This window comes from Colletotrichum fructicola (genome assembly GCF_000319635.2).
Source record: "Colletotrichum fructicola Nara gc5 chromosome Unknown KSG_Nara_v1_contig01, whole genome shotgun sequence".
NCBI lineage: Eukaryota > Fungi > Ascomycota > Sordariomycetes > Glomerellales > Glomerellaceae > Colletotrichum > Colletotrichum fructicola.
Genome location: NW_027094051.1, coordinates 7,578,270 through 7,600,394, shown reverse-complemented (window position 1 = coordinate 7,600,394; position 22,125 = coordinate 7,578,270). Strand labels below are relative to the sequence as shown.

Sequence of the window (22,125 nt, the reverse complement as noted above, 5' to 3'; positions counted from 1 at the left end):
ACGCGATGCGAGGCCTTTGAAACGTTCCGCCATGAAATATGTATCCAGAAACGGCCCAGTAACTCCCACATCTGACATTATCGGTGATGAAACGAGGCAGCAATCGAACATGTTGGCTGATGTATTATCAACTGCGGGGGACCTGGTTAGATTCGGATGCGCAGTTGCGCGCTCATGAGCGCGGAAATGTGCTTATGAGCTATCTCAAGTCTCGACGGAGGTCGGGGCCTGAAGATGGATGTGACGTCCAAATTGAGAATGAGTGTGCTCACGGCGACGACAATTCCAGGTAGAGGTGGAAAGTGTCATGTTTCGTAGTTTCTCGTGGCAGCCGTTGAAAAGAGCGTCTAATAAGGGGGTAGCGATGAATGATCAGGTGCGGGTCGGTTGAAAGGCAGACCCTTCACTGCGTTCTTGACTCCCCCCAAATCGTTCCCAACTCTAAGAGGTATTGCAGTTTGCCCTCTCGCATCTCGGAAGACTGGCTCAACGTCTAGATTCAACGGTGCGTCTCGCTTTGTCGACAAGTCGAGTTCAGTGACTTGAAGATGACCCCTTCACCGAACAGTGCTCGAAATTGATGCCGGTCATGACTTTGATAGACTCCCAGTGCGCAACTGCGCCCCTGTACACGCACAAGTGCGCACGGGATATCTTCTGGGCTTTGAGTAGCGGGCGACGGGTCCGAGTCTGGCAAACCATCACTAGCGGCTGCCTTGCTGGTCATATAAGAGATTGTGTGGTTCGCCAGCGGTGCGCACGACACATAACCCTGTCTAGCGATGGCTGGTTCGATGGCTGGTTGCCTTTACTTCACTGCAATTTTAGCCCAACTCGAGGCGCTTACAACCTTCAAAGAGTGACGTTGACATTGGATGGTCTCCAGGAAGGCTATTATACAGCACTTTCATGTTACCTTCTCGTAACGAAATAAGACAGCGTTTGCATCTCAGAAATCCAAGACACCTAGCTTCGGAGAGATCAGACCAGATTCGGCCAGGTTCGACTGCGTGGCTGCGCTGTTCTGAATCTAAACTCAACAATAGAGACTTGGTCCACGATCCGAGAAGCTCCGAGTCTCTCAGCTTAGCTTGCTGAACACACGTGAAATGATACGTACGAGCGATGGTGAGATACGTTGCTTGGTATCTTGCGCAGAGTCCCGTTGTGGCACACCCTGCAGCAATGGGCTATTGGGTGCGTATTGTTGCACTGTCGTTGACTTCGGGACGTGAGGCTTCGAAGCGTGAGGCAACAATCTCACTGCATGCTTAACCCATCTCAAGGTTGTACCGGGCTGTGAAAAAGCGTCTTTGTCGTTTCATTGAGCAGGATGGCTTTTGGTTCAATTACGGGGCTCAGCGATGGAATAGGCGGACGAGATGGTTGTGGTTCGTATTGTCCGTAAGCTTGAGGCAAATGTTACACATTATCAGCGATGAGGTTATGATGAATGCCCCAGTCGTTTATGAGGGAAACAACTCAGTTTGACCACAGGCAGATTGAGTGAAAGTAGTCATGTTCCTGCGATCATGATGCACTGTGCTACGAATCGATTCATATGCTGAGATATCGCAATGCGTCGTGCCGCATTCCGGAAGACTGGTAGACAAGTTAGAAGTCTTAATAATAATAGAAGATTTCCGAAGTGCACTCAATGTATAGCCACAAGTTGATTATCATTCCTTGAACCATGGCTTTTTGGCCGGAAATCTTCTCCTCGTCAATCAACAGACAATATGAATAGGTTGGAATTTAGCGTAAAGAAGGAAAGCTTCGAGTACGCTCATCATGTCCTCCCAATCAGGCTAAACAAAACACAGTTCAGATAATGATTTCTCATCTTTGATAGCTTCGCCACGCATAAAACCATGTAAGTAACTAAGTTCCGGAAGTTAGTGATCGCCTATGTGAGGAGATGAATCGTCATTACCATTCGCCCACCAATTCGAAGTGCGTTTCAGTTTTTGTTAAACCACTCTCAGTCTTCTGGCGCACAGCAAAAAGAACGCTGCTGCCCGCAAATGCCCCTACCCGGTCACCGACCTGAACTGGGATATCCCCCAAACCGAAGTGCTTGTCCTTAGTTAAAAAGAAAGACCGACCACAGAGCGCACTGTACAATGCGTCGTTGTACAACTTTGCATCTCCGCGTAACTCATTTGAAGGCCGGTTGCTCATGTGTTCGTACTAGGCATGCCAAAGCTTATTGGCGTCAGATGGGCTCAGAGCTGTGGCCTTCTGAGATGGTCCTTTCTTCCTTATCCGAGATCCCACCAGTGTTGCGTGGAACGAATTCATCGATGGCCAAGGTTTGTCTTCGGCGGCAGAAGAAGCCTCCGAACGCCTCAAAATTTCAGTCTCGATGGATTCAAGACGGCGGAAGACAGCGGCGTTGTCGTGGAAAATCTCGTGATCGAATGTCTCCAGCCATTGGACCCTGTCCAGGAGTTTCCCTTTGAGGTACAGCTTGTCGCCCTCGAATCGAGGAGCGATCATGTCGTTGCCCCCTGCGTTATACCCATTTGGCCACAAAAGAATTCTCCGCCCCCGCATGACAGTCCAGTCAGGACACCACGTGGGCAACCCATGTATACCTTGGATGGTTCGATTGTGATGACAGAGAACTTGAAGAGTATTGGACATCTTGATTGAGACGCGCACCACGTCTCTGTAAAGCTCTTGCACCGACCTATTGTAATCTGGTTTCAGATCGGCGTCCTCGCCCATGAGGCGAAAAAGGCTGTACACCTTATCCCGGGGATCAAATGATTTGAAGCCACGGAACCTGTACAGCATATTTGCTGGATCTCGCATTCTTTCATCCAACCCATGTTTTTGGTACGCCCTTCTGACAGTCCATAGATGACTTATGGGCGTTGAAGCTATGTGCCGGACGAAGTACTGTAGCGGCTTGGGCACGATGGCGTTGAATCTGTAGTCGACCAGGACTTCAAGTGCACTTCCAAAAATGCTTTCGGGAATCTCAACTGTCCCGCAGATGAAGACAACCTCTCGATGCACAGCGAATTCCTGGACGATCCAGGCTCTGCTCCACCAGGGCCGTTTCATGAGTTCGTCCAAAGCTTTCCACGAGGCTGCTTCAGATTTGTCTTGAAGAAGTGAGGTGATGGCTCGATAGTCTTTTGGCGAAATATCTGCTGTTAGCCTTCTGAGCAGGCCAGCAATGTTTGTTGTGCCTCTCGCCTCACTTCCGAGGAAAACGACTACCCTCGAAGAATATTTGTAGATGGCCCACATTCTTTGAACCTGGGTGTTGACCTCTGAAACATTCTTCTGATTGATGCAAATCGAATCCGTCCACAACACTCGGTCAGTGTCTGGCAGGCGAAGGCAACGCAGCGCACTTTCGAGATTCGCTGTCACGCTGAAGGGCTGATCGTCAAGGTAGATCTGAGTCCTGTCGTTCGGATCGCCCCAAGTGTAGGATAGCGCTTCGTATTTCCCATTACACTGACCCAACGTAGACTCTTTCAGTTTACAGCGAACATCGTCAGTATTCCATCCAGCCAGCAAAGTGACGCAATGGAGAGCCCAGCGGTATTCTTCAGGTCCGGAAGCCAGATTCAAGTCGTCGGCTAAGTCGTGGTATGACACCAAGCTATCCGACGACGATTGCATCATCGTGTAAAGCATATGATGATAAGAGGTGTTGAAAAGAACAGGCGGTTCACCTCATCCACTCATGGAAATCAGTGCTGAGTACGACGAGCTAACACATAGCATCTCACCGCTCTTGGATAGCGCGCTTATGGGATTTATGGCGGGGTTCCTATGACGCAATGCGACTTAGTGTTGAAACGACGAGACCGCCTGTTTTCCCTGTAGCTTGGCGGCTGAATCCTGCGTATTTGATACCCCTATTTAATTAAATATTGTGGTAATAGGAGAAAGATTGATAGTTATAATATGAAGGCTAACGATAGTAGCAGCGACAATAATAATAATGACAACAATAATGACAACAACGATAACGACGACGATAACGAAGATGACAACAACAAAGACGACAACGTCGATGATAATAACGATACATATATTTGGCGCATTGAGCTTTGAATAATTGAGTTTAGTGCATCCCAACTCTGGTTGCGGTACACCCTAGGTGATTGGAGACTCAAAGACGATATTTGAAGTTTGGATCTCGATCCCCGGTCCTCTTTTCTCGAAGGTCTTCCATCTCACCAGATAAAATCGCTTTCTTCTCCTTTTCCAATTTTCTCAGGTAGAACCAATGAGTCATGACCAGACATTCCGCGACGAAGATGGCGCCAAGGGAGAAGCTATTGCCGAGTAAGTAAGGGGAGCTCCTGTATATCTGTCCCGCAACCGCTCCAGCCGAGTTTCCGATAGTCTGCTGGATGCCAATGGCAGTGGCTCGTCGATCTTGACATCTTCTGTCAGCTCGTAGAGCTCAGCATTAATGTGGAATACTCACACTGCGGGGCCATGTTGACATTGAGCCAGGCAAGATTGAGGCCAGTTCCATTGTAAACAGCAATAGTGCATACGAAGCAGGCGAAGTACTTGACGGCGTTGTTACTGACACCGATCAGAATCGCGTAGCCGACGGCGCCCAGGATGTTCGTGCCGAACAAAAACTGAATCATTGATCAGCATGATTCCGACTAAGAGTTGACACGAACCATGTAACTCACGAAACCGCATTTCCCATACTTGTCAGATAAGAAAGCGAAGGTGAAGAAGGCCAAAGCTCCTAGACAGTAGACTGGAATAGTCAAGTAATTCGCCGCCAGTGTGCCATGTCCCATGGCTCGAAGGATTGAGGGCAAAAATGTTCCAAAGCCATTAGTGAGAATGTTCTGGCAAAACTGGGTCCAAGCACTAAATTCTTGTCAGCACCGACTTGAACAGCCCCAGGCACTCGAAGTTTACCTACGATAGCCAAGTCTTTGCGTCCAAGAACGCAAGTTTGATCTCCTGCCAATCGAGCTCCTCGCTTCCCATGTAGTCCAGACGCTCCTGATGACGAACTTCCATGAGTTGACGTTCGTTTTCATTGAGAAAATACGCCTTGCGAATGTCACTAGGAAGCCCAAACCACACCGCAAAGGCGCAAAGAATGCTGAAAGCTCCTTCGACGATGTAGACCCATCTCCAGCCCGCGTATCCTCCGACACCATCCATTTGTAGCAAGCCATACGCAAGAAGCCCACCAAAGGCACCGGATAATGCTGTGCATGAAACAAGATAGGATGTACGCTTGGCCAGCTCGTCTCGTTTATAGACCATTGTGAGGTACATGTTGAGAGACGGAAACAGGCCTCCCTCGCAAGCTCCGAGAACAAGCCGACAGGCATATAACCCACCGATGTTCTTTATAAGGCCATTAGCAATTGTAGTGACCGACCAGATGATACAAAGGATGGTCAAGACGAATCGTGGTTCGAAGCGCTTGACGAGGATAACGGCAGGGACCTCGACCGGGACGTAAGTGACGAAGAAGAGAGATACGGCAGTCGAAAATTGTTGCTCTGTTGCGCCAATGTCATCAAGAAGACCTGCAACTTTTACATTGCCTAAGAGGAGGTAAGTGAGATTACATATCATAAGTGACACCGATGATGTCTGTACGTACCAATGTTTGATCTGTCAATGAAGCATGAAAGATAGACAACAAACAAAATAGGGGTAATCGCAAGATCGATCTTCTTTACAACTTTCGCCTCCTCCACTCGGTCGATCTGAAAGAGAGAGGAGCCTGCGTTGTGCTCAATAACATCTTGCTTGTCGGCCGACTTTATATTGCTTTCACCCACCAAAGGCATATCTTGGTCCGATTTCGACATGCCTCAAAATGTCAATAATAGCTGCTTGTTTTATGAACAGAAACTTGGGAATGATGGAAAAAGAAATCTAAGTTACACGACAGTCTGTCCAGAAGTTATTGTTTTCCAACGCTCAATCCAAAGATGGTGCTTCAATCCCGTAACAATCATCTTGACCCTCAATTTCGGAGACCAAAGATGCATTGACATCTTCGCATCGCGTTCCCGAGCCGCCGAGGAGAAAGTTACCTCATGACGATCTCACACGAAAATAATGTGGAGAATGTTGATTGAAGAGATGAACGATCTGATAAGCTCGATGGTTTGTGGAAGACATTCCCAGCGCCTTTCGCACCTGTTGCGATAACGGGCCAGCTTACCGAGACTGTTGGTGGTAACCGAAAATACCGAGTATCCTTGCCCGAGATGAGGAGATCTTGATGCTACGTCTCGGGGCTTATCTCAGCTGCTTCGGGTTGGCTTCCCGCTCCTCGGCCCCAATTTGGTGCACTCAGTCCCTTTGCTCGTATCTGATCTCCCCATATCGGAACGCAGCGCATCGGGGCCGGGCTCCGAGAGCGAACTCGGCGATTGTGGGGCCCTCCGGCGGTCGGTTTGCCAACGCCGACACGTGCAATAAAGGCACCAAGGTCTATGGTGATGAGGTTCATCGAATTGAACGTTTGGTTTAAGGAAATTCGGAATATCTCACCGTTTTATACGACAAGATGGGTTCACTTGGATACAGTCAAAGGAAGATCCGAATTGCGATTGGTAAGTTTCCCAGATTGGCTGCTGTAGTGTAAGAAAATGGGCGCTAACCCATCTCTAAAGATCGCGGCGGTACATTTACAGATGTACATGCCTACATTCCCGGCTCTTCTGAGGCAGAGATGGTGTTCAAGCTGTTATCGGTCGACCCACGTAATTACAATGACGCTCCGACGGAAGGAATTCGTCGTGTACTGGCACACTTCAGAGGAAAGCCACTTCCTCGCGACGAGCCGTTGGATAGTACAGACGTCGAGTCAATTCGAATGGGCACGACTATTGCGACAAATGCACTGCTCGAGCGCCAGGGTGAACGAGTCGCGTTCCTAACTACGAAGGGCTTCCGTGACCTGCTGGTCATTGGCAACCAAGCGAGGCCTCATATTTTTGACCTGAGCATACATAAGCTTCAGAATCTATACGATACCGTGGTCGAAATTGATGAGCGGGTCACAATGGAAGAGTTCCTCGAAAATCCCGAAAAGGAACCCATTGATATCAACAGCGATGACGCCCTGGTCGAGGGCCTAACAGGCGAGCCAGTCAGAATCTTGAAGAGACCCAACCCCGAAGCGATCAGAGATCAACTGAGACATCTTCAAGCCAAAGGATTCAACAGCTTAGCCATATGCTTCATACACTCTTACCTTTATCCTAATCATGAGAATCAAGTTGCCGAACTTGCTCGGTCTATGGGCTTCGAGGTCTCTGTTTCATCGGAGCTTCAGCCTACGGTAAGCCTGTTCCTGGTTTATCCGGAAGATAACAGCTACTAACAGCTAATTCTATTCAGATCAAAATGGTGTCTAGAGGAAACTCCGCGACCGCTGATGCGTACCTTTCGCCTCTCATCCGGCGTTACGTCAAGAACTTCGGCAGCGGCTTCAAGGGCGGACTGGACGCCGTGGCTGGGAAGCTTTTGTTCATGCAGAGCGATGGTGGTCTCTGCCTGTGGCAGAAGTTTTCTGGTCTGCGAGCTATTCTTTCTGGCCCTGCAGGAGGGGTGATTGGCTTTGCGCGCTCGTGCTATGACCCCGACGACAAGATGCCTGTCATCGGCTTCGATATGGGAGGAACTTCGACAGACGTCAGCCGCTTCTCGGGTACATACGATCATGTCTTCGAGACCGAGACTGCAGAGGTGACCCTGCAGACTCCGCAGCTCGACATCAACACTGTGGCTGCTGGTGGAGGTTCGATCTTGCATTGGAAGAACGGTCTGTTCGCGATTGGTCCGGATGTGAGTAGCCCAATCATTACTTTAAAGATGAGATAACTAACAAGTCACAGTCTGCTGGAGCGCATCCTGGGCCTGTATGTTACCGGAAAGGTGGTCCTCTTACGGTCACTGATGCCAACCTTTTCTTGGGACGACTTCGTCCTGAATACTTCCCGGCAATCTTTGGGCCTGAGGAAAACGAGCCGCTTGACTATGAAGCGACAGCAGATGCATTCAAGACTTTGATCGACAAGATCAACGCGGAGGAGGGAAAGTCATTCACTCCCGAAGAAGTCGCGAGTGGCTTTCTGCGCGTGGCGAATGAGAGCATGAGCAGGCCGATTCGATCATTGACTGAGGGAAGAGGTATACGGACCTCAGAACATGTCTTGGCCACCTTCGGCGGGGCTGGAGGCCAGCATGCCTGCAACGTTGCCGAGGCACTGGGCATCCAGCGGGTTGTGATCCATCGGTACTCTTCGATCCTCTCAGCATACGGAATGGCATTGGCGGACTTGACGCATGAGATCCAACGGCCTCGTGCGGCACGGCTGTCAGAGATGAAGGAGGCCCAGTTTGCCAGCGAGTTTGGGTCTCTGACTGCAGAAGCTGGCGAGACACTTGCCGCCCAAGGCTTCACAGACCAACAGATCCAGTATGAGCTGTACCTCAACCTTCGGTATCAAGGCACCAACAGCTCTCTTATGATCCAGAAGCCTAGCGACTCGTGGGACTTTTCCCGGAAGTTTATTGAACACCACGAGGAAGAGTTTGGATTTGTTCTCGACCGCGAGATCCTTGTCGAGGACATCCGAGTGCGGGCCCTGGGCAAGACTGCAGGAACGGAAAACATGAGTGTTTCTTCTGCACTCAAAGCCGTTGACATCAGGCTGGCGTCACAGAAGAAGAGTGCGAAGACGACGAGGGTTTACAGTCAGAACCAGTGGCATGAGGTAAACTTGTTCAAGCTGGAAGATCTTGAGGCGGGTGAAAAGGTGCCGGGTCCTTCGATCATTCTCGATCAAACGCAGACTATCCTCATACAGCCAGGATGGGCAGCTGTTGTTCTGCCGAGGCACCTTTTGCTCGATCGGGAAGAAACGACCCTAGAGGATACGGTCTCTGAGGATCCTGGTGTCGTGGATCCGATTCAGCTCTCCGTTTTTGGTCACCGCTTCATGAGCATAGCGGAGCAAATGGGGCGCTCGCTTCAACTCACGTCGGTTTCTATCAACATCAAAGAGCGCCTTGACTACTCGTGCGCGATCTTTTCCCCTCAAGGTGGCCTTGTCGCGAACGCACCGCACATTCCGTGCCACCTTGGCGCGATGAGCTATGCCGTGGCCTACCAGGCCGAAAGATGGGGCAACACTCTTCGCCCAGGCGATGTTCTCGTTTCGAACCATCCTGCCGCTGGCGGTTCACATCTTCCTGATGTCACAGTCATCTCTCCTGTGATTGACGAACACACCAACGAAGTTCTTTTCTGGACAGCGTCGAGAGCCCATCACGCGGATATTGGCGGTATTGCGGCAGGATCGATGCCGCCACACTCCAAGGAGATCTGGCAGGAAGGGGCGTCTTTTACCTCGTTTAAACTCGTCAATAACGGCAAGTTCGACGAGGAGGGGCTGGCGGAAATCATGTTGAAGAAGCCTGCATCCTACCCTGGCTCTTCAGGAACGAGAACATGGAGTGACAATGTCAGTGATTTGAAGGCTCAGATTGCTGCAAACCAAAAGGGTATCCGATTGATCCACGAGTCAATCAAGGAGTATGGTCTCCCTACGGTACAAGTAAGTCCAATTAGCACTTATACCCTATACAGAGTCTGAAGACTAATAAGCGTTCAGAAATACATGCTTGGAATCCAAGACAACGCCGAGAAGGTTGTGAGAAATCTTCTACGACAGGTTCATGACCAGTTTAGCGGTCTACCGCTGGAAGCAGAAGATCAGATGGATGATGGATCGAAGCTGGTGCTGAAGATCCACATCAACCGTGATGAGGGGTCCGCCAAATTTGATTTCACCGGTACCAGTCGAGAGGTGTATGGCAACCTCAATGCCCCACGAGCCATCACCTTCAGTGCAATCATCTACGTCCTGAGGTCACTCGTGAAAGAAGACATCCCTCTCAATCAGGGATGCCTTACACCAATCAATGTGGTTCTCCCAGCAGGCACTATTCTCTCGCCCTCTCTAGGGGCAGCAACTGTGGGAGGCAACGTCGAGACATCGCAGAGAGTTACAGATCTTGTGCTCAGGGCGTTCCAGGCGGCCGCCGCCAGCCAGGGAACGTGCAATAACCTGACATTTGGGTACGGGGGTGAAGTCATTGATGGCAAGGCGAGACCAGGTTTCGGTTATTACGAGGTGCGTTGGTTGAAGCTTTGCCACCGAACAGTTCTCTGACCATTTTCTAGACAATCGCAGGCGGCGCTGGTGCGGGTCCGACGTGGGCTGGCCAGTCTGGTGTTCACGTTCACATGACTAATACTCGAATCACTGATCCCGAGTCTCTAGAGCGACGCTATCCTTGTATCTTACACGAGTTCGGTATTCGGAAAGGCTCCGGTGGCCAAGGTAAGTTTTCGGGCGGAGATGGATGCATTCGTCATATCGAGTTCCGCCGCGATGTGCAAGTCAGCGTTCTAAGTGAAAGACGTTCTGTGCCTCCATTTGGGCTCTGCGGAGGGGAGCCAGGTACACCTGGCGAGAACCTCTGGATCAGGAAGGACGACTATGGGCTCCGAGAGATTAATTTGGGAGGCAAAAACACATGTCAGATGCGTAAGGGCGACCACATCATCGTAAGTAAGTGCATTGATATCCCTAATCTTTTCATATGCGATGCTGACCTAATTATCTCAGAGAGTCCAGGTGGAGGAGCGTATGGAAAGTTGGTATAAGATCAGGGCTAGGGGCTAGTTAAATATTGGGTGGTATTGCCTAACAGCACTTATTGAAAGAATAACTGACGAAGCAATTGCTTGATTTTCATATGTCTCCGCGACTATGCTTCCTGTATACTGAGTGACTCCAGTTCGGTATGATAGTAGAAGGAATCAAAATTAGAGATAACAACGACACGGACGATAACAATGGATGACAACGACGATAACAACAACAACGCCGACAACGATGATGATCATAATAATAATGATAAGAACAACGAGAACGACAATGATGACAGCTACGACGACGACGACGACGACGACGACGACAGTAACGATAACGACGACGACGACGACAGTAACGATACCGATGACGACAGTAACGATAACGATGACGGCGAAAACAATAACGGCGATAGTCGCCAGTCAGTCAGCCTTTTAGCTGAATAGCAAACTAATGTGATCAAGTCAGACTCTTGTTTTCAGAAGGACTCTGATTTGTTATTTTTGACAATATACGGTACCCCCCTGTCTTTCCCTTTTTGACGAGGAAACAAATTAAAGAATTTGCTTGGAGACCCCCATCTTTCTTGTGCCAGAGAGAGACATTCCCCTGCGTGCTTACTATTGTCGCTGTCGTCGCCGTCATCATCGTTTTCCATCTTTGTCGTCTTCCATCCGTACTTATCATCACTATTGTCCGTCGTGATCATCATTGTCCGCCGTTATCGTCCCTGAGCGCCTCTCATTATTTCAGCCCCCAATATCGGCATTCTTGTCATCGTAGTCTGAATTCTTAGCATTCAAAATGAATTAATGTTGCCACATAAATCTTCGTTGAGCACGTCGCGTTATACGATTAGATGATGGAGTTTCTTTCTTCCTCCTGACGTCTGATTTCTACTTTCGCACAGCAGGTTACTGCCTACGGTCACGCCTTACTGTCCGCCATATGAATTGGACAGAGACAATTATGAAGGCCCGCAGCCAGAGGAGCACTGAGAGATATGCATCTTGAGAGTGTATTTATTGAATCAGCTACTTCCTAGCCGGGCAGGTCCGCCTTTGAAATTTCAGCACACTCTAAAAAGTTTGAAAGTGGTGGCTGACCTTGTTGTCTTCTAAGTTGCTTCCACCTATAAATAAGAGCCATACCACTCCAATTTGATAATTCCACCGCGAACTGCGTCAAAGTTACACACCGTGGGACGAGCTATCATTTCTGTTGCATTTCCAAAAATGACACAAACTTTCGACTCAGCACAAGAAGCGTTCACAGGGCACGCCGATAAGCCGTGCCGTTTCCGACAGCCTACCAAATTAGCACGTACTTGCAATCGGCTTCCACAAGACATCCAGGACGGCAATGAAAGGCAAAATTACGCGGAATGTATTCTGCACCGTTTATGCGAAGGCAACCTCATACAGATCATCACTTATCTCGACGGCTGCAGTGTAGAATGTCTACGAAGAACGGCTCGGCTCTTCTTCAGACTCTGCCCAGAAGTCTTCCCGGATCATTACGTCGGCTGGGTGGGCGGGGCCGGCGGGCCTAGTCTAGGCCTTCAACCTACAGGTTGGCCAGCTATCAGAAGCAATGGTCTGCTGAAGGGCCTACTACAAAAAGACATGTTTTGTTTGGGATGCCGCCAAGCTCGACGATCAAAAGATTGGCCACACAGGATGTACAAGACGAAACGTCTCAAGAAGTGCTATCGGTGTCTGAAGCGGCATCCTGCTTGTCTATTTTCCATGCGCCAGAGACATCTTCCTGAATCATCTTTTCCGCATTGTATTGCGCATGAAGGATATGTGAGGTTTGCGAGCATAAAGTTCTCACGCAAAAGGAGCTGTTGAATACAAAGGGAAGGGAGTATAGCATGCTCGCTCAGTGCTTACACCCCAGTCACACCACACCCAACGGTGGCGCTGCTGGAAGCCACGACGAGAATGCAAACTACGCCCGGGCCATGCTGGTAGGAAATTGGCTTCGAGGGGAAGAGCAGTTCTTGATTCTCTCATGGCAACAACATCTTTGTGGACTTGCACAGAAGCCCTTTTCTGCGTCAGAGCCCGAGCAACCCGCAGCCGAAGCTCAAAGCGGGCCGAAACCCAATTTCTTTCGCCAACTAAAGACCTGAGTTGGAAAATTGTTTGGCACTCCCGACCTTCTCAAACCAAATACGAAAGCTATCGCCGAGTCGAATTGTCGCGCCACTGATGCAGACCAAAGCTTGGTAGAGACTGAAGAGAATGACTATTTGAACTGGTGGGGCGGCATGGAGCATCTGAGAAATCTCAATCAGCAACAGAACGGCCATCGGTTTCAGATGAAATGTTTTCGTGGCCGCTGTTCATTTGACCGGAAACACTGCGAGATCACGATATGCGAGCGGGAAATAGCACTGCCCTTTTACTTAGAGGTTGGTGAGTGTTGGTATCAGGCGTTGGATCCGGACTCATATAATCTGAGGCATGATACGGATGGATTTAATGTCTACTGGTGTGATCAGGAAGCATGCAAAAACTACTACATGTCTAGTCTTTCTCGAATGCTGAAGTACAATGAGTATGCTTATTCCCTAGAAACGGACTACACCCAGTAGCACCGAACCATAGAAATTCGACTTCAATGAATTAGCGCATTAGGGCGTCTCTTCTCTACTCGCTTGGGCCACTTCCTGCCAATCGCATTCTAAATAGGATACTTATGTTGATGACCATACGCAAATCTCAAAAGACTGTCAATGAATCTCTATAATTACTATCGTTATTGTCAACGTCATCGCCGCCGCCCGCCGCCGCCGCCGTCGTCTTCATCGTTATTATCGCCCTTTTCTTCGCTATCTTCGTACTTGTTACCGCTGTTATCCCTTATTACATATCCACCCAAATAGCAAAAGTCCATATAAATGGCATTCTCGTGCGAATTTCAAGCTGCTATCATGTCAAGCTAGTTCAGCAGTTCACTTGCTGTTGAGAGTCTTGCACATGCTGCTCACTCCACCGCCCAAGTCAGCAAAACCTGACTGAGAAATTGGATACTGAAGATACAAGATGATGTTGAGCAACAGGAACTTCGAAGAGAAGGGTCAAACTTAGATTTATCGTCTGGAGCGAAGGCCACCAGGGATGTTATTTCAATTGTTTTGAAGCAATCTGTGCATGACTCGCAACTCATGTTGACGTCACAACAATTGTGAACAGACGTTGTTGTCAAATAAGATACCCCTGGTTAATTGTGTTGCTGAGCCAAGACTTCTTCATTCAGGACCCACCATGTTTTGGGGGCCGATTAGCGTCATGATAAGGGCGTAGCGTGTGCGGTTTGGCCGGAACAGCCACCGCGTCTCGGAACTCCTCTTTTCACGCCGAGCCGCATCCTCACCCTCGATTCCGAACCGTCAACGACACGTTCCGCAGTGCTCCATATCCCTCCGGCGCCGCGTCTCGATTGGCGACCGGCCGAACGATTGGACGTTATGGGCCCAGAGGCTGATGCGGTGCCGGCAGAGGCCGCGACGCCGCAGTCGACCCGCGCCGGATCCGCTCCAGTGCAGAAGCGCGCCGCGCCCGCGACCGGCGAGGGCCAGCGCAGCAAGCGGGCGAAGTACACGCCTGTCGCTTGGTAAGTCACTGGGTGCTCGTGATATTTTAAGTCGAGTTTCTAACACGACGATCGCTTAGCAATGAGTGCAAGAAGCGGAAGCTGAAGTGCATCAAGGAGGATCATCAGACGGTATGCCGACGGTGCCTTTCCAACGGTGCCGAGTGCGTCTTCATCCCCGGACCTCAGCAGACCCCTCTCAAAGACAAAGATCGGGATGCTACTCATGAGAGGGAGGAACAACATCCGTACGTCACCGTCATCGCGTTCATCTGGCTCCAGCTGACAAGACGACAGCTCTCAGTACAAGAATCTCAGCGACGAGGTGGCCGCCCTTCGAGAACAGGTCGCCAGCTTGACATCCTCTCTTCGCGAGCTCAATGGCAAAGTTGCTCATATTAACACTCGCTCGCCAGCTGCTCTCGGTGGTCCACAGCATCCTAGCCCTCTCTACGCGAGTGAGTCGAATCGTCGCCCGAGTGAGCCGAGGGAACCTCAGTTTGTCGGACCAACGAGATCGGCGTTTAGCCTTCGCATCGCTGAGACGTCGCTCACCCGCATGCGAATTCAAACTGGCGATGAGGAACCGACGAGCCGATCTGCCTCGCCAGCTGCATCCCAGCGAGCACCTTCCGTCATATCCGAAGACCAAACAGCGTCATCTCACAAAGATTTGGACTGCCTATTGACATTAGAATTTGATGAAATCCTTCGTCTGCTTGACGTGTACTCAGAGGAAATGGAGTCAGTCTACCCCTTCACCAATATCAAAGACGTCTCAGCGAATCTACCACACATACTCTATTACGCTCGACACCTGCAGAATCCACCGGCGGACCCAAATGTCCCAGAAGAGGAGCGGCCAAAGATCGAGGAGAAGGATGTCCAGCTTGCCAAGGTCGCGATTGCTATATCGATAGTAATGGAGGCCCAAGGGCAAAATCCCATAAGCACGAAGTTGATTGACTCCGTCGAGCCCGTTGTGTGTCGAGTCTCGGGTGAGGCATTCATCGATTTGAAGGAACTGCAGATCATGACCATGTTGGTGAGCTAAATCATTCCGCGGACGAACAGCTTACTCGATGTGTGCCCACGCTGACATCGTGTCAGAGCCTCTACTGGTTCCACTGTGGTGAGGAGCTTCTAGCATGGAGGGCTATCGGCATTTCCGGCAGAGAATGCCTCGAGATTGGCCTCCATCGACGAGCGATTCTCTTGGACAACTTTAAAGATCCCAGACAGCGAGATCTTGCCGTACGATGCTTCTGGTGCGTCTACGTCTTGGATCGACGCTGGAGCTTCGGGACAAGTCTGTCTTTCGGACTCATTGACAGGGACATAGATCCGGAGTTGCCCGAGCCAGTAAGTTATTTGCCATCAACTTCCTTCGGACAGCAATACCGACTGACGGTCGCTTCAGGGAGAGAATTATCCCTACTTGAGGTGCATGGTGTCCTACGGCAGGCTTTGCTCCAAAGTATGGGAGGCACTGCCGCCCTTTGAGTCGCCATCACAATTCATACCCAAGGACACTGTCGCCTTCTTGGACTTCATGACGCAGAACTGGCTCAACTCCATCCCGGACGACCTCCGTATTCGGCATCCTAGGCTTGGACTCGCACCCCGGACTCAGCCGAGAAGCATGCATCGCCTTCGATCATTACTTTACCTACGCGGAAATCACATGCGAACGCTCATCCACCGGCATCATGTCCTCAGCACTGCCAGCATCAGGGCCGACATACAGAGTGCCAAACTAGTCACGGAGATCGCACTGGATACCATACAAGTATTGACGCACCTCAACGATACCAGCGATATCTATGCACGACAGCAGCACGCTTTCAACTATTTCCTGATGAGCGCATTAGCCGTGATCCTGCTCGCTGTATGTCACGCACCGGGTGTGTTTACTGAGCCCTGTAAGGAGAGCTTCCTGAAAGCAGTGCAGCTAGTCAAGGGATTCTCACGACACGGACATGCAAGCCGAAGGCTTTGGAAGACCATTCGAGGTTTGCTTCCAGGTGTCAAATCTCTCGGTCTTCGGAGTGATCCCGAAAAGGCAGATGCGCCCCAAGCAGGGGATGACGCGGAACAGAACGCGACCGAATCCCGGCCGGATGACCCACATCAGAACCCGGGCCCGGGCGAACGGGACGGAAGGAGGCCGGAGAACAGCGCATGGGATGCTTGGGACACAAGTCCGCAGGCTAACAGCTCAATTCCCGACATGTTCAACATGGGGAACGATCTGATGAATCTTTTCGACGCCTTTGGTCATGCCAATGGCGGTCAACCGGCGCCGCCTGATTTTCCGGTGGGGTTCTTTGGGGTCAATGAGCAAGGCATGTCGCTAGGGGATCCGGAGGAGATTTCGCGACGTTTTCAGGGATTGATTTAATTCAGCACGGTGACCAGTCCAACCATATTAATGCATAGCCCCAATTTCCATCACAAAACACCTGAGTGCGAGGACGGGGACTTGAATTGCAGCCAAGTGAAAACTTTTCATGTTACCATCTAACCAATACTTGTCAATGTCCTCCCCCTATCCCCGCGTTTCCGTCCCTTAGACGCTGATATCTGCAGGGACAGAAATGCCTGTTACCACGTTGCTATCCACCACCGGTACCTCGAACTTCTTGCGGCCGTATGAGATGTAGTAGATGATACCGAAGAAGAGCCATCCAGCCATCACAACGATCGAGTAGTTCATGTTCTGCGGCGTCACTGGCATCGCCGACGGGAACGTGCTGAAGATGATGACCACGACCATCCAGATCAAACTGATCACGTTCAATACGGGGCCCACGGTGGGGCCGAGCTTGAAGGGACCAAAGTCTGAGTGCTTGATGTTCTTGCGGCCGAACAGCATGTACGCGATGGGGACGATGTAGCTTGAGTACATTCCGATGATGGCCATGGACAGAATGGCGTTGAAGGCTGTCGTGTTGCCAATGTAGATGAAGCCAAGGAGCATCTGGAGGATAGTCACGAGCACCACGGAGTAGACCGGGATCTGTGAGTGTTTGTTGACCTTGCTCAGGTAGTGGTCGTAAGGGGTAGCTCTGTCACGGGCAAAGGCCCAGAGTGTGCGTGAGGTCGATGTGATGCCGGCGACTGTAGCGGCGATGGCAGTCATAATGATGATCAAGGACATGAATGTCGCGCCACCATGGGACTTGGTTACATCGAGGAAGATTTGCATGAAGGGATACCCGGTCGGGGTTGAGAGGAGGGCGTCGAGCGGCCCGGTGGAGAAGAGCAACACGGTGCCGTAGATGAGGCCCATTACGCCGTTGACGAGGACACTTCCCACCATTGCAATTGGAACGTCGCGACTCGCGTTGGGCAACTCTTCGGCCAAATGGCATGCGGCATCGTAGCTACGGACCGTTAGTCTGGTCTTGCATCACGGTCAGGTGCCTACTTACCCCAAGAACGGGTAGACGGCGCTAATCAGCCCGACGAGCCAAGAGATTCCGTCACTCTCCCAACCGCTAGAGTTAGTGACCTCCTTGAAGACGAAGGACGCGGTGTTCTTCGGGGCCATGACACCGAGAACAATAAGAATGGCCAGAAAGCCAGCACCATGGAGAAAGCCTAATAACAATTCTATGTTAATACGAGTTCCCACAACTAAGGGCGGACAATGTCAAAGAGTCTTACCGGACACAAGGTTGGCCGTGGGTAGAAGTCTATGTCCCCAAATGTTCATGGCCAATGCATACACAAGAATTGCCCAATAGAACAACATGCCCTGCCACCTAGCCGGGATATACGAGTCGTCGTTCAAGACGATGAGAGACTGCACTTGGAGACCGGCCGCGAAGGCGGCGGAAGAGGTAAGAACCACCTGGCCCCCCACAGAGATCCAACCGGTTGTAAACGCCGCGGCCGATCGAGTCGAGGGCGGGCACAGCGCCGCAACCCAGTGGTATTGACCTGTGAGGTAAAGTTGTCAGCGTCAACTCATTTGGATCTCTTTGGTGTTGTGTCAACCAGCAACTCTTACCTCCTGCAGTTGGATAGATGGATGCAATTTCTCCCAGCGAGGATGCGATGCATACCGTGCAAATTGTTGAAAGTATCCTTCAAAACTTATTAGCCTTCCGCTGTGGTCCAACTGAACAAGCATCATCAACTCACAAGTTATAAAACAAACAAGGGGCGCCGCCGCTGACAAGAGCCGGCGCAACAACACTCGACAGAGCCTCCCATGTTGCCATAAGACACACACATAGTGCACCCAGTGTAAGCAAGGAGAATTGCCGATTCAACTCTTGCGCGTGTCCGAGTTGAGCAAGTCGCAAGTCGTCGCCGGTGAAGATGGGCTCATTTTGGCTCTGAGAGTCGACTTTGCCAAGGGTCACCGTATCTTTCTTCATATCGGTTTCCATTATTTCACAAAACAAGCAAAAAACAACAAGACTGAAGCAAATTTTGACTAGCGATTTCGAATTGTCGCCTTACAGTCGTACGATCTACCGACTCAATCCCGGGGTTTGTCGGGCACACGTCTTTTGTTATGTATCTCCATGACCTACTCAAACTCCTCTTTGATCTTATCACCGAGCAAATCCAGATTCCCAAACCTGCGAGATTCACCAAAATGGAGACGATACCCAGACGGCGGCACCGCTGCAAGGCGTCCGGCATCTTATCTTCAGCGGGAGGCCCAATCAACTGCGGTTCAATAATCGCTGGCCAATCACAATAGCTTCCCAGGATCCCCTAGTGCCTCGATCTTTGAACAACTAACTTTTATAATAGCCTTATCTTGGCCGGGGTTGAAGATAAGAAGACTACGTGGGCGCTGCGCCTTGACTCGGAGCTGTTCCGCGGTTTCCGATGTGTTCCGGACGTGGCCCTCGGAAGGCTTTCCGACTACTGAGCCAACCAGAACTCGTGGACCATTTAATGGCCCGAACGTGCGGAAGGTCAGTCTGGTGTTTCAGTACCTAAGACATCAAAGGACACAGTTGGTTAGAGATTCATTCCGAGCGTTGCTGGTTTCTTCATAAGAACGCAATCTTGCTCAGTCTCGAAAACGAACCCTGAACAACCATCTTCGGACGCCCACAGCCTCTGCAACCTAGTTCCGAGTCACATACACACCTCCCATAATGGCAGCTATTCCGCACCCCTTGTCGGCCCTGTCTCTGGAGGAGACCAATAAGGCCCGAGACATTGTGCTCGCTGCGCACCCCGGCTCCGTCCTCGATTTCAGACAGAACTACCTGTGGGAACCACCAAAGGCTGAGGTCCTCAAGTTCCTGGACCTCGAGCACTCAGGCAAACTCACAGCATCATCACCGAGACCGGCGAGATGCGCCCAGGTGTTCTACGATGTCATTGGTGGCGCGACCAAGGCCCAGTACTTCGAGTCCATCGTGGACCTGGGTCTCGGGAAGATTGTTGATCAGAAGCTTATCGGTTCCGAGCACCAAGCGAGTTTGACCATGTACGTTCCCAGCCACGAATCTTCAACCCCCCACGCGGGTTCTGCGAGATGAATGCAACGCTAACGCGCCTGTCACCAAAAAAGCTACGAGTTCGAGGTCCTGGCTGATGCCGTCCAGCGCTCCCCCTTGTTCAAGGAGAAGATCGCTGAGCTTAAGCTGCCAGAGGGCTTCGAGGTCGTCGTCGAGCCGTGGCCCTACGGCGCCCCTGACGCCGCAGATGGCGACAACCGTTTCTTCCAGGCTCTTATTTTCGCCCGGGACACGAGAAGTGGAAACCCGGACTCCAACTTCTACGCCTACCCCCTGCCTTTGATCCCTGTTATGGATGCGCACAAGAAGGAGATCGTGCGTATCGACGAGCTTGCTACTGGTGGTAAGGGCGATGCCCTGTCCGGGAGGACACACGCCCCCACGATCATCGACCACTGCCAGGAGAGCGAGTACGTGCCTGAGCTACTGCCGAACGGCACGCGGAAGGATCTCAAGCCCTTGACGGTGCAGCAGCCTGAGGGCCCCAGTTTCTCCATCACCGATGGCAACTTGATTGAGTGGCAGAAGTGGCGCATGCGCGTTACCTTCAACCCCCGCGAGGGTGCTGTCGTCCACGATGTGCGATACGATGGCAGACCGGTCATGTACCGTCTTAGCATGAGCGATATGGTGAGTTCATCCCATTAAGACTGACCTGTTGGTTGGGGTGTGCGCTAACATGCCAGACTGTGCCCTACGCTGATCCTCGCCCGCCGTTCCACCGCAAGCAGGCTTTCGACTTCGGTGATGGTGGTTTGGGTAACGCTGTTAACAACCTTACTCTTGGCTGTGATTGCTTAGGTGTTATCAAGGTCCGTTCTATGGCAGCGAACTAACTTATGAGTCGTATACTGACATGATCAATAGTACTTCGATGGTGTTCTCATCGACGGTAAGGGTGCGGCAGTCGAGTCCAAGAACGTCATCTGCCTTCACGAGCAGGACAACGGCATCAACTGGAAGCACACCAACTGGCGCACCGGCCGCGCCGTGGTCACCCGCCGCCGCGAGCTCGTCATCCAGTTTATCATCACCCTCGCCAACTACGAGTACATCTTCAACTTCAAGTTCGACCAGGCCGCCGGCATCGTCGTCGAGGCCCGCGCCACGGGCATCGTATCCGTCGTCAACATCGACCCCGGCAAGACCAGCCCGTGGGGCAACGTCGTCAGCCCCGGCGCCCTCGCGCAGAACCACCAGCACGTTTTCTGCGTGCGCATCGACCCCTCCATCGACGGCAACGAGAACACCGTCGTGCAGGAGGAGAGCCTGCCGCTGCGCATGGACTCGCGGACGAACCCCAACGGCAACCTCTACGAGGTCAGGCAGACGCAGGTCACGACCTCGGCAGGCTTCGACGCGGCGCCGATGAACAACCGCGTCTTTAAGATCCAGAACCTCAGCAAGCCTAACCCCATCACGGGCAAGCCTGTCGGCTACAAGATCACGCCGCCGGCGACGCAGCTGTTGCTCGCCGACCCCAATAGCGTCCAGTCCAAGCGCGCGCTGTTTGCCCGCCACCACCTGTGGGTCACCAAGTACAAGGACCACGAGCTGTTCGCTGGCGGTCGCTACACCCTGCAGAGCAAGGTGGAGGTTGGCGGTGTCAAGGACGCTGCTGACAGGAACGAGGACGTGCTGAACCAGGATGTTGTCCTCTGGAGCGTCTTCGGTCTGACACACAACCCTCGTATTGAGGACTGGCCCGTCATGTAAGTGATGCAACTTATCTCATTCGCATTGGTGACTGAAAGCTAATTGATAACAGGCCCGTCGAGATGCTGCAGTTGCACATCACGCCGTCGGACTTCTTCACTGGAAACCCGGCTCTTGACGTGCCTTCAGACAAGGACATTGGATCCAAGCTGACCTCTGGATGCTGCGCCAAGGAGACGCCCATCAGAAGCAACCTGTAGAGTATTTGATGATGGTATTCATGATATTTTGTATGAACAGCGACATGTACATAAAAAGGGAGGCAAACGGTTTTGAAAGGCAGCTTTGACTGTCGATGGATTCGATGACGACGGTGTCATACTAGCCTAGATCTTTTCATAAAAGGAAGAAATTTGTTCAACAAACTGCAAGTCCAAGATCGCCGAAGATACCTACCCTGAGCTCGATCCTCTTTCTTATCACAGCCGTTGAATTTGAGTGAGCTCGGGGGAGAAAGCGTCAAATACAGTAAAATAATTCTCGACATTGTTTCATCTCAGTTCCGGTGGCTAGAGGTAGAGGGCTTAAATCGGGGAGCATTCTTTCGATTATCACCACGACTTTGAGTTTGTAGAGAAATTGAAATGAAAGTATAATGCTTTCGAAGTCGA

At 51.2% G+C, this 22,125-nt stretch overlaps 7 protein-coding genes across 7 annotated transcripts; 4 read left to right on the top strand and 3 right to left on the bottom strand.

Moving 5' to 3' along the window:
* Positions 1-1,808: 1,808 nt before the first annotated feature.
* CGGC5_v002171 (Heterokaryon incompatibility protein 6, OR allele) lies at positions 1,809-3,645 on the bottom strand (the record flags this gene model as incomplete). Its single annotated transcript, XM_032035130.2, has 3 exons — positions 1,809-1,881; positions 1,934-2,116; positions 2,192-3,645. The coding sequence occupies 3 exons, from the start codon at positions 3,643-3,645 to the stop codon at positions 1,809-1,811; spliced, it is 1,710 nt and encodes a 569-aa protein (XP_031885597.2).
* Positions 3,646-4,138: 493 nt separating this feature from the next.
* CGGC5_v002170 (putative transporter) lies at positions 4,139-5,810 on the bottom strand (the record flags this gene model as incomplete). The annotated part of the gene is made up of 5 exons (XM_032035129.2): positions 4,139-4,407; positions 4,460-4,622; positions 4,680-4,866; positions 4,922-5,561; positions 5,621-5,810. 5 exons carry the CDS (start codon positions 5,808-5,810, stop codon positions 4,139-4,141), a joined length of 1,449 nt encoding a protein of 482 aa, XP_031885600.2.
* A 728-nt stretch (positions 5,811-6,538) lies between these two features.
* On the top strand, positions 6,539-10,730 carry CGGC5_v002169 (Uncharacterized protein; the record flags this gene model as incomplete). The annotated part of the gene is made up of 7 exons (XM_032035128.1): positions 6,539-6,584; positions 6,645-7,315; positions 7,375-7,821; positions 7,872-9,596; positions 9,654-10,175; positions 10,226-10,612; positions 10,674-10,730. The coding sequence occupies 7 exons, from the start codon at positions 6,539-6,541 to the stop codon at positions 10,728-10,730; spliced, it is 3,855 nt and encodes a 1,284-aa protein (XP_031885599.1).
* Positions 10,731-10,903: 173 nt separating this feature from the next.
* CGGC5_v002168 (uncharacterized protein) lies at positions 10,904-11,193 on the top strand (the record flags this gene model as incomplete). The annotated part of the gene is made up of 2 exons (XM_032035127.2): positions 10,904-11,121; positions 11,169-11,193. 2 exons carry the CDS (start codon positions 10,904-10,906, stop codon positions 11,191-11,193), a joined length of 243 nt encoding a protein of 80 aa, XP_031885602.2.
* Positions 11,194-14,178: 2,985 nt separating this feature from the next.
* CGGC5_v002167 (putative transcriptional regulatory protein) lies at positions 14,179-16,704 on the top strand (the record flags this gene model as incomplete). Its single annotated transcript, XM_032035126.1, has 5 exons — positions 14,179-14,324; positions 14,384-14,551; positions 14,601-15,348; positions 15,414-15,665; positions 15,724-16,704. 5 exons carry the CDS (start codon positions 14,179-14,181, stop codon positions 16,702-16,704), a joined length of 2,295 nt encoding a protein of 764 aa, XP_031885601.1.
* Positions 16,705-16,872: 168 nt separating this feature from the next.
* HNM1-9 (Choline transport protein) lies at positions 16,873-18,691 on the bottom strand (the record flags this gene model as incomplete). Its single annotated transcript, XM_032035125.1, has 5 exons — positions 16,873-17,689; positions 17,738-17,906; positions 17,973-18,248; positions 18,319-18,395; positions 18,453-18,691. 5 exons carry the CDS (start codon positions 18,689-18,691, stop codon positions 16,873-16,875), a joined length of 1,578 nt encoding a protein of 525 aa, XP_031885604.1.
* A 738-nt stretch (positions 18,692-19,429) lies between these two features.
* Positions 19,430-21,714, top strand: AO-I-4 (Copper amine oxidase 1; the record flags this gene model as incomplete). Its single annotated transcript, XM_032035124.1, has 5 exons — positions 19,430-19,767; positions 19,852-20,428; positions 20,485-20,610; positions 20,666-21,510; positions 21,567-21,714. The coding sequence occupies 5 exons, from the start codon at positions 19,430-19,432 to the stop codon at positions 21,712-21,714; spliced, it is 2,034 nt and encodes a 677-aa protein (XP_031885603.1).
* Between the last annotated feature and the right edge of the window lie 411 nt (positions 21,715-22,125).